At 39.6% G+C, this 11,984-nt stretch overlaps 1 protein-coding gene across 1 annotated transcript in view; it reads left to right on the forward strand.

Annotated features, from left to right (window-relative positions):
- si:ch211-129c21.1 (uncharacterized protein LOC563087 homolog) overlaps positions 1-11,984 on the forward strand; it is an 87,755-nt gene that overhangs the window by 10,720 nt on the left and 65,051 nt on the right. Inside the window, exons 2-5 of the mRNA XM_037698201.1 lie at positions 1,412-1,817; positions 2,518-2,660; positions 6,037-6,099; positions 6,827-6,925. Of these exons, the coding sequence (XP_037554129.1) occupies positions 1,709-1,817; positions 2,518-2,660; positions 6,037-6,099; positions 6,827-6,925 (414 nt within the window). The 5' untranslated portion in view covers positions 1,412-1,708. The remainder of the gene's footprint in view (positions 1-1,411; positions 1,818-2,517; positions 2,661-6,036; positions 6,100-6,826; positions 6,926-11,984) is intronic.

Raw genomic sequence — 11,984 nt, forward strand, 5'->3', positions numbered from 1 at the left:
GGGGCGTACCAAAGAGATCATCTTATCACAAGCAGAACTGGTTTGTTCCACTTTGGAGTAAGCTGTTGGAGGAAGAATCAGTTTTGTTGTGTGTTTCCTCGACTGATGAAGCCTTCTGGATCGAAGGTGAAACGTTTCAGCACAAAAAAAAGAAACTGTCCAGATGACCTGACTGAAAAATGTTGGGCATGGATAGAAAAGGTTTTTATAAATGGGGAAAATGTTGATTTCAAACTAGACACAGGGGCAGATGTTACATCCATACCAGACAGGTTATACAAACCATTCCCAGATCGTGAGCTGTACAAATCACATAAACTGTTAGACCTTAGTAGATTACCCACTGAAAGTAATGGGCTGTTTTACAGCAGAAATGGCAGCTAAAGGATACAGTACCACAGAATATGTACAGTATATCGTGTCAGGGCTAGCACAGCCACTGTAATGTAGACCAGCTCGTGTTGCTTTAGGGCTATTGTACAGAGTAGATGCATAAAGTCATAGGAGCTGAGATAAATTTCAGAACAGCTTATCCAGATGGTTTTCGGTGTTTAGGCAAGCTAAGAGCGCCATATCACATGGAGATAGAACAAGGAGTGACACCAATTGCCCTCTCTACCCCCTCAGAGATGCAGTGCGTGCAAAGCTGAACAGAATGGAGGAGAGGCGAGTTGCACGCTGCAGACTTACTGGTATGATTTTCTGGGGCTGCAGCTGAATGTGGAGCTGGAGTCGGATACAGACTGTCAAATGACGGCTGACATTTATTTGAAAAGTTGTTAAAGGTAAAACAAGCTGAGCTGAACAAAAGTTTGCAAAGCAGTGACTTAAAGCTAAAATTAGCAAAACAGTCGCAAAAGCAAAAACTAGCTAAACCTATGAGCGAAGCTTAAAATTAGTAAAACAGTAGACAAAATCCTAAAGCTAGCTGCTATGCTATTTTTTTTCTTTGAGCCATGAGTTGGCTCAACAAAAGTAAAAAATTTCAATTAATTAAACTGTAGTTAAAATAAGCAATCCGCATGTTAATTCAAAACACTAAACTTTTCTCACTTTGATTTTCAGTGCTGTCCTAACATTCAACTTGATGAGTTTTGATCATTTTAGTTTTAATCGTTTCAAACTCCAAAATACTCCAACTCCCCTGCAAGAGACAGATTTCCACATGCTCCTAGATGTGCTCCTTTTTAGTCGCTTATTTGTCTTAGCCTTGCAGCTAGTGGCAAAAAGAAATGACAAAGCAGCTTTCACATTTCAAAAAATTAAGGTTTTAATTGTAGCCCGGACAATTATCTACCATCATGCACATCGTGGCGGAGAAAAATCAGCCACTTTCTAAGAGACTGCTCCAAAGCTTTGCAGCCTGTGCAGTAGTCAGTCATTTCACTGATGTTCCCTTCTTCTTTTGCAGAAGCGTGAACATGTGCTCCTCTAGCAGCCCTCGGCTGTAGCCAGGCAGTATGGCTCCTGCGTTTGTTTCCAGACAGGACATCAGCAGCTCAGTAACACGAGGCTGGAGGCTAACGCCGACATAGACCCTCTGACTTCAAACTGAACCCAAACCCACTGAACTGCAGTCCCGGTTAAACATCTGGATATATGAGACTCCAGCTGCCCAGGACCATAGTTTGGACCATGTTTTGATTTGGTCTGATTTGAGCTGGACTGTGCAGCTCTTCAGCACTTGGACATCCCTGGACCCTAAACCATGTCTTTTCTACTGGCCCAAAGCATCGAGTGTGGACTTCTGCTCCATCTTTGTTTCCTTCTGGTCAGCTCCCAGTACTGTGTCCCACGGAAGACCGTCTCCTACCCGAGTGAGTCACAGATTCTCCACAAGTCTGTCTTTAATGTGTGCTGCATGTATTTGATTATTATATCCATACCATTTAAAATATTTTAGCATTTATACAATTGTTTTCCTGTTTTAATGGTTTTTGTATATTTTTAGTCGCTGCTTCTGCATATTCTGTGCTATTTTAGCCACTCTTGTATCAAAACATTCAGCTCATTCAAGAGACGGATGTTGTCCTGTAACTTTTATACTTTTCAAAATATTTTTTTTATTTGCAAAAAAACAAAAAATCTCTTTTTTTTTCTCATTCTTCAAAAATATTTTCTTAGAAACCTGCGTGAGCACACTTGCTCTAATTTTTGTCATCATATGCTACTTCAGATTTTAGCTACTGTTCTAACACTTGATTTTTAGCTAACATTTAGCTGCTTTTAGCTACTGTTTTGCTGCTGTTAGCTAAAGTTCTGCTTCTTTAATATCTCTGTTTTATCTTTTTCAGTAAATGTCATCAGTCCTTCAGCATTCAACAGTCACGTTGTGCTTTCACATTAAATGTCATTTCTGTAGTTTGTTCATGTTTCTGCTGGCAGGAACCAGTTTGTTTGTTTCTCAACAAATGAGCTTTTGGCTGTTGTGGTGTTGATTTTTTCTAACAGCACACAGTCAGAGCTGCCTAAAAAGCTGAGAACGCTAATCACACTCACACAGACTGTTCTGGGCAGGTGACCTGAAGCTGTTCAGAGAAGATGGGATCCTCCATTACTCAACTATGCTGATCAGAGATGACCTGGGCGTGCTGCTGCTGGGAGCAAGAGAGGCTATCTACGCTCTGGATATTAACAACATCTCTAACAAAAAGGCTGAGGTGAGAACAAATGAACATGCAGGATTTTATCATCAACCTCCTGTTCGAAGCAGCTGTCTGCACAGAGGTTATACATTAACACACAGACTGTACAGTAGACTGCTGTGCCTCTTTTTATCCCGCCTGGTGAAATGCTGTAGCTAAAAGTTAAGCCTTTGATCAACTTCATGATGTTTTACTGCAACGATTAAGCCAGCTGATCAAATATTCAGTGAGCTGCACAAAACTGGGCCTGCCTCGATGCTGTCATGACCTCATGAGATTCTGGTGGTGTGGAAAAGAATAAAGGGCTGATAGATCAAATGATTTTTCACTCACTGGTCTGTTGTGAGGAGACTGAAGCGCCACAAAGTAAATCCAACAAAGTTCAGTCAGGTCATCTGGACGGTTTCATTTTTTTTGTGTGTTGAGATGTTTCATCCTTCATCCAAAGGACTTCATCAGTTCGAGGAGCCACAAACAAACTTAGTCCCACAAGCAGCACAGTCACATAGTGAACCAACCAGTTTGCTGGTGATGAGATGGTTTCTGGGGCCGACTCCTCTGAGGCAGCCAAAGCCAAAGTGGTTCAACTAGGCCTGTCACAATAAACAATAAATCAATTAACCGCATGATAAATGAAAACTGTCGACCTCATTTTCATTTATCGGCTTTATCATTTCTTTGTGTCTCTCTCTACTGAAGACACTGGATGACAAAAAAACTCAACTCTGGTGCTCTTCACTGACCCCGCCCTTTCTCCTTTCTCTTTGAAATCTGTTTTAACGGTCTAAAATCGCGTTTTTGAATCGTTAAAAGCAGCTAAGCTGAGAAGCTAAGCTAATAGGCCGACCTCGGGGGAAAAAAACCTCTGTCTTGTCGAAGCTCCAAAATTCACGGTTGAAACCCGTGCCTTCGTCTAAAAAGTTGTTTTTCTCTGAAAAAAGAAGCTGGGAACTTGTTTACTGATTTTTATTAAAAGCTTTGTGTGAAAAATGCTACGCTAAAGAGCTCAAACCACACCGAGCATCTGCCATTTTGAGAACTGAAAAACGGGAACGAGAGACGGCCCATGTCACATCAAGGGGCCTCTTTACCATTTTTCTTTAAGAGACACACTGCTTGCTCCCTCACTATCCGTCCTTCGGTTCAAACAGTCTTATACTGCCATCCAGTATTCAAAAAAGGTACTACACACAAAAATTAACCAACATTTCTTCTTAAATTTGACAATATTTACTAATTATTGTGAAATTTCAAACAATATTATCGTTTATCGCAATAATTTCTGGGACAATTAATCGCCCAGCAAAATTTGTTATCGTGACAGGCCTAGGTTCAAACCCCTCCAGAAATCGTCCAGATGACCTGACTGAACAATGTTTGATTGTCTACCTGGGTGACTGAGCGTGAACTTTGGCACAAAGTAAATATATATTCATGTTCAACAAAAAAAGAAAAGCTCTGATGCAGCTTTACATTTTTCCATCACTCCTGTCCTTTTATTTTAAAACACAGCTGTAAACCAAGTTAGGACAAGTGAACTGAAAACTACATAAAATTAAAGGACAAGCATTCCTTGAATGCATATCACCCACTGCCAGAGTTTTAGACTGTCTTATGTTTAGAATGATTAAGTTTTGGACAAACCTTAAAACGTAACATTACACACATTGTCCTGTAATATTGCTAGACCAACGTTGTGAATGACTCTCAGCTACTACCACATCAAATTTGAGCTCTTATCCAGACATTTGTGTGTTTGCTAATGTGTGTTAGCCGTGATAGTCGTCCTGAATGGATTTATTCTGAAAGTTGATCAGTTTATAGATGTTCACCCAGTGGTCACTTTCTGCAAGTTTCATTAACATTTATCCAGTGATTCATAATTTAATAACAGATACATGAACATTCACAGACGTAGGTTAAAACCTTAACTTCAGTTTTTGCCTTTTGGCGATAGGTAATAAATACACTTATAAATATACATAAATAAATATTTTTACACCCTGTGTTCATTCTTCCATCGTTATCTTTACCCATTTCTTACTTTTCGGGTCGCAGGGGTCCAGCAGTCACTGTGCGAGAGGCAGGGGACACCTTGGGCAGGTTGCAAGTCCATATATTCAATAAATATTAATAAACTCAAGATATGCCTTGTCCTGTTTCAATCCAGCTGCTCTGGGGTCTGCTGCAAAACGCTAAGTTTTGAGCTTTGAAATCTTTGAGGAGCTGTGTGGCTCATTTAAACTACATCCTCCCATATAAAAAGAAAAATATTTTCCATTCAGAAACATGAAACTAATTATTGCTTGACTTTTTAAATAGATTATTAAAGAGGTACGTGTTAATCAGAAATCAAAAACATTTGGCTTTTACTGACTAGACCCATTGAATGGCTTCAGCCTGGCCAAAAGCCATGATGCTTATTGCTTTTGTGTCTGTGTGTTTGTCTGTCTGTTAGCAAAATATCTCATTTTTATGATTTTAATGAAACGTTCAAAAAACAATCACTGGGTACAACTGACTAACTTTTCGTGTCAACCTGATTCAAGATGAGCGGCACGGCAAATTAATCACTAAACTTCAAAATGGCTACACCTCAGCTGGTTTTACAAACACTGAGCTCTGTTTTGCAGTGGTAGTAGTTGAGAGTTGTCCCCAACACTTACTCCGGTTATTAAGAGGGCATGAGCCCTTTTATTTAAAACATTGGGCATGCAAGTTAGCGAGTAATATGCATTCCTTCAAGGAATACTACATCCATCGCTGTTGGAGTCATCAGCAGTTAAATATTCACAGAAAATGTGTGGTCACATAATCTTCAATGTGAGTGATTCATTTTTAGACAAACACAAGAAAGGACTCTTCTGAACGAACAGTTTGAAAAAAGTCGTACACAATATTTTTACTACAGATTAGGTCACATTACGCACGTGTGTGTGGGTGTGTTCATATCTTTTTGTTAACTTGACTGAATGTTCTACAGATTTGCATCTGCTTGCACATGATCTTAACAGAGCACAACAAAAACAGACTGTATGACTCAAAGGAGATGTACGCACAGAAGTCACTCAGAAAGATGCAGAATGTTAAATTGCATAAGAAGAATGCCGACCTAAGCAAACAGAAAATCCCAGTACAAAAGGAAACTGAAAAACAATCCTGTGGGTTGTGTTCTCTTTGTATCTTTAGCTGAAAGCCTTGTGACAAACCTTACAATCTGCCCTGTACACCAAGATCATCAGTTTTTATCCAAGGGGAGCAGATTATACTACTTTTAATGGAACAACTGAGAGGCTTGTGCAACGATGAGTTGTCATGTTGGACAACTATAGCATGAAGGTTGTGACGTCGTCATGTGCTCTGACGGGACACTTTTCTTGTGTTGGTGCAGGTGTATTGGCGAGTGACGGAGGAGAAGCAGAGAGAGTGCACATACAAGGGGAAGCTTGCAGAGGTTTGTGTCTTTTCAAAACAAAAGCTCGTCCACAATCGGTTTTACTTCCAGTGCAAAGGTACAATCTTAAAAAGACAAGTGTTGACTAAAGGTTGGCCACTCCCCTCCAGGCAGCTTCTCTCTGTAAATCATTTATGTGGGGATTTTATTATTATTTTGTTTATCAAGTCTTTACATGGAGTTCCCTTTGAAGCCTTAGCTTATATCATTTTCACTGAAGAACCACATAAAGGTGCAGGAACAAAATCTGGGCGGCACGGTGGATCAGTTGGCAGAGCTGTTGCTTCTCAGCGAGTAGGTTGCCGGATCAAATCCCAGTCAGGGTCCTTTCTGGATGGAGTTTGCATGCTTTCTCCGTGCGTGTGTGGGTTTTCTCCGGGTACTCCGGTTTCCTCCATTAGACCAAAAACATTCATGTTAGGCTGATTGGTAACTCTAAATTGTCTCTAGGTGTGAGTGAGAGAGTGAATGGTGGTTTCTTGTACGTCTATGTAGCCCTGTGGTGGGTGTACCCCACATCTGGCACAGTGGCTGCTGGACATGGGCACCAGCAAACCAGAAAGGGAGATGCAGGTAAAGATAATGGATGGAAAACAAAATCCTTGTGCACATCCTTGACCTTATGACCCACAGCTCAGCCCCTGCGTGTGTATGGCATGTTTGTGGTTTTACAGCTGAACTAACAGAGCTCTGACCTTGACGTTCCCTCTGCTGGATCTTGTTGCAGGTGGAATGTCGCAACTACATCCGAACGCTGCACAGTATCAACGACACTACGATTTACGTGTGTGGCACAAACGCTTTCTCTCCAACCTGTGATTATATGGTAAGTAGGCTGCTGGATGTTGGACTAAAAGTGAGAATTTTTATTGGAGGAGCATAAAGCTCAATTTTAAGATTAAATCCCAATTCTTATTCTTAACATTTTGTTAGATGGCTCACATTTCAACAAACTGAATACTCTTGGCTGCTTTTTAACCTTGCTGAGCCCAAAAAAAATAAAATAAATTTCAATCAATGATTTAACATTGACAAGATGATCAAATGATTTGATCAGCTAGAGGTGATGAAAGGTGACTGTGAGCAGCAGTATGGTTTCATGCCAAGAAAGAGCACCACAGATGCCATCTTTGTTTTGAGAATGCTGATGGAGAAGTACACAGAGGGTCAGAAAGAACTCCATTGTGTCTTTGTGGATTTAGAAAAAGCATATGACAGAGTGCCGAGGGAGGAGGTGTGGTACTGCATGAGGAAATCTGGAGTGGCAGAAAAGTATGTTAGACTGGTACAGGACATGTATGAGGACAGCAGGACAGTGGTGAGATGTGCTCTAGTAGTGACAGATAGCTTCAAGGTGGAGGTGGGATTGCATCATGGATCAGCTCTGAGCCCCTTTTTGTTTGCTCTGGTGATGGATCGACTAACAGATGAGATCAGACAGGAATCCCCATGGACTATGAAGTTTGCAGATGATATTGTGATCTGTAGTGAGAACAGGGAACAGGTGGAAGAGAACTTGAAGAGGTGGAGTCATTCCAAGATGACTCCAATGGAGTAGGAGGTGTTGACTGATGCTCCCGCCGATCTCCAACTAACTTTGCCAACTTTACAACTGACTCAAACTGTATGTATATATGTATATATGTCTATATAGATGATACATGTATGGATATACAGTATATATATACAGAACAGGTGGAAGAAGGAAGTCTGCGCGCTCTGAACCGTGGAAGCTGAGCCACGAGTTTAGCTAACGTTTGGCTAACGAGCTGGCCAGAGAGCTGCTTCGGCTAGTGAGGCCTGCGGAGACCCGGTCCGCCGCCGTTTGGACCTGCGAGCCACTGAAACCGAGCTGTTTACGGCAGAGACCCGGTCCGCCGCTGTTTGGACCTGCGAGCCGCTGAAACCGAGCAGTTTACGTCGGAGACCCGGTCTGCGGCCGATTGGACCTGCGAGCCGCTGAAAACGAGGAAGCTAAACTTCAGCTGTGGGATCTGGGAGCTGTTGCAACCGGGACCTGGTCTGTCACCGTTGGGGCTGCGAACTGCTGGACTGAGTGAATCGTGAGACTGCGTGGGACCTGGAGGTTGTTGCCGCTAGGCCTCGGCTAGACCTGGCTAGGCCTCGGCTAACAACATAAGCTAACAACATAAGCCTGTGAACCTCGTGGCTGGATCCTGTGCTTCTGAAAGTTTAGACCAACAATCCAGAAGTATCGTGAGTAATGCCGAGCAAACACAGAGATAAGAGACAAATGTCGGAAAATAATTCAGAAGATATGGAGGAAGTTAAAAAAATCTTTGAACTTTTTAGTGCTGAAGTGACTAAATTGAGTGCTGATGTGACTAAATTATCAGCTAAATGTGAATTACTGACAGGACTGTATGAAGAAGTGAGACAGTTGAAAGAACTGATGACTAATAAAGACAGAAAAATAGCTGAACTGGAACAAAAAGTAGAAGACTTGGAACAATAAACAAGACTAGACAACTTGGTGATCACTGGACTGGAAGTTAGGAACCGGAGTTATGTAAGAGTTGTTGCTGGTACTAACACAGCAGAAAACGCACCACAGGAAGAACTACAGACTCTGGAGGAGCAAGTAGTGAATTTTTTACAAAACAAAGACATTGACATCAAACATGAGGACATTTCAATCTGTCACACACTGCCCAACAAATCAGATAAAGCCAAACCATCCATAGTCATCAAGTTCATTAGCAGGAAATCAAGAAACAATGTGATAATGCAAGCAAAAAAACTGAAGGGAACAAATGTTTACATAAACGAACATCTAACTAAAAAAAAAAAAAGGAAATATTGCACGTGAAGCAAGGTTGTTAAAAAACAGAAAAAAATAGCATCAACTTGGACAAGAAATTGAAACATTTGGATCAAACTAGAGGAAGGATCTCATGCTAAAATAATAAAAGACCTGAAGGATCTGGAAAGACTAAAATGAACTCAGGAAAAGACAGATGATAAATCATTGACATAACTTCACTAACAAGAAATAAACAAAATATAAAATAAACAAATACATTAAAACATGGCAACATACGAAGACTTAGAGTTTAAAATATACAATGTTGAAGATGAGATTGATACAATTTTTTCCCTGCAATAAAAGACTGTGAATATTACAATGAAGAACAGTTTAATGACATCAATATAACTAATGGAGGTCTCTCTATTATTCACTTTAATAGTAGAAGTTTAAATGCAAATATATCCAAAATAACAGATTATTTAAAACAGCTAAACAGAACTTTTACAATAATAGCACTGTCAGAGACGTGGCTCAACGATGAAAACACAAATAATGTTCACATGGAAGGGTATGAATTATATCATGTGAACAGAAGCAACAAAAGAGGTGGTGGAGTGGCTCTGTTTGTTAAAAATGAAATAAAATGTAAGTTAATTAATGAAATGTCAATAATTGTTGATAATATCATGGAAATAATAACAATAGAAATAATAAACAAGAATGATAAAAACATATTGATAAGTTGTGTATATCGATCTCCAGGATCAAATATAGAAATATTCACTGATAAAATCGTACAATTATTGGACAAGAGTTTTAATAAAAGCATTTTTCTGTGTGGAGACTTTAATATTGACATGGGAAATAAAACAGATTCAAATAACATCAGTACATTTACAAATTCATTGTATAGTTTAAATCTTTATCCGTTAATATCAAAACCAACAAGAATTACAACTCATAGTGCTACAATAATCGATAATATTTTCACAAATGTAACAAATGGGGATGTAATGGGAGGTATTTTAATGAGTGATTTGAGTGATCATTTACCAGTTTTCATGATTTATAAAAATGATCAAAGCATTACAAAAGAAATTACAATTAAGAAAAAAACAATAAACACATTAAAAAAGCAATGGACAAATTAAAAGATGATTTACATAAACAAAGCTGGAAAGACGTGTATGTTGATGATGTGAACAGATCATATGATGAGTTTATGAATATTTTGGGAGCTCTGTATGAAAAGTGTAGTGAGACGCGTGAGGTACGTGTCACTTGTTGTATGACAAATATATGAATTATATATGCATACAATATTCACGAGTTCTTCATTTTTCTGACTGTAAATGTCGTGCATTGAATTTAAAGGAATGCGAACGAGAGACGTTATTTATCTTTGACCCATCAAATGAATGGAATCATTTATTTTCAAAATCAAAGTTTAACATCAAACATTTACATTAATTTGGCAAAATATGAAAATAATAACAGACAGTTTCACAGAAAATGAACTTCAAATCACTCGGCGGTGATTTGAGGACTTTGCTTCAGACATTTCTAAAAATATCTGTACTGATTTATGAGAGAGAAGAGTTTAAGATTAAATTGAGATTTATCTTACAGAGGAAATGTGTGAGGGAATTTAATCTGTTTGACCAGAAGTTGCACGCTCCGTCAGATCTCCAGCCTGTCCACGGTACACTTTAGTCGAAGAAGAGGCCGTTACCTGGTTGATGATAGATCAGCTCAGTAAGAATCCTTTTCAACTGATATCAGCGTCTCCGTTGAAAACAGCTAAAATCCTCGAAGAGTCGTGCGTGGTTAGTTCAAAACAGAATTATAATCCCAAAACCTCTGGATTCTTCATTGCTCTGAAACTTTCAGAACCGGCTGCACTCTCAATCTGCTCATTCTGTTGGACTATCGGACCTGTTGTCAGCTCTCAATCCAACATCTCTCAGAACTCTCAATCTCTTGGAATTCTGGAATTCTCGAATTCTTCTCTTCTCTAAACTATGAACTGAGAAGTTGCCACATTTTATTTGGGTCGACTTCCTGTTCAATTTAGAGCTTTCTGATTCGTGGAAGGACCAGAAAGAGGAGTGGATTTGTGACGTAAGATGTTATCATAAGTCAAGGATTGTTTACAACATACAGAAAAGATTATTGCAGCAACAGCAGACTTCGTGGAGTCTCACACTTTGTAATCTTTTCAAATAGTAAAACATGACATTTTCCTCGGTAAACATTTTAGTTGACCGAAAACCAACCTTTAACATACTTACGACAGCTTGCTCATTTCAGACAGAAAATCAAGAAAGGCATATTCAGGTGATTTCTTCTCTGAATGAGGAACAAAAATCATTACTTACTGTTTATGTAAAATAAAAATTAGTAGTTCTTTTCAACCTGTAAAGCATTGAGTGAACTAACACAATTTGATTATCAAAACATTTGTAAGACAGTAATGATTATAGAGGATTGTCTTTTCTGCTTGATTAATTCAAGAAAGAAAGTTCATCAGATGGTTCAGACTTATTCAGATCAATGAAAATAACAGTCTCTGTCCATCTGGTATATTTGAGGTCATCTGGTTCACTACAGTCCCCCCTTTGGAAATCATCACCTGTCCATGGGGATGAATTCCAACCGTGAACTTAGACCTTCAAATGTCCTTGAGCTTGATATAATCCAGCAAGGAAGACCAAAGTCAGAAGTAATCCTTCAAGGAAGACTAAAGTCAGAAGTAATCCAGCAAGGAAACAAAGTCAAGGTAATTCCACAATGTTCTTGGTATTCCATTGTGTTGATTATAATCCCATATCGTCTCGGTAATCCCATTGTAGCAATGCTTTAACCCCTTGGAAACAGAGTCTGTAATCCATTGGAAAAAGTCATATAGTCCACAACGGTAAATCCACAGCGATTGGAAGTGTTGATTAATCAGCATACAGAGGGGTACCCTTGGATTGAACTGAAGAAGCGGCCACTGGATGAAGAGTTGAGACCAACGTCAGGATTGCAGATCGCCTCCAGCGAAGGTTGTCTCCAGCGACGTCCAGCCTGTGCCGTTCTGGTTCAATCCAAGGGTACCCCTCTGTATGCTGAT

The sequence above is a fragment of the Nematolebias whitei genome, chromosome 3 (assembly GCF_014905685.2).
Source record: "Nematolebias whitei isolate Nwh7 chromosome 3, NemWhi1, whole genome shotgun sequence".
NCBI classification, from domain to species: Eukaryota; Metazoa; Chordata; class Actinopteri; order Cyprinodontiformes; family Rivulidae; genus Nematolebias; species Nematolebias whitei.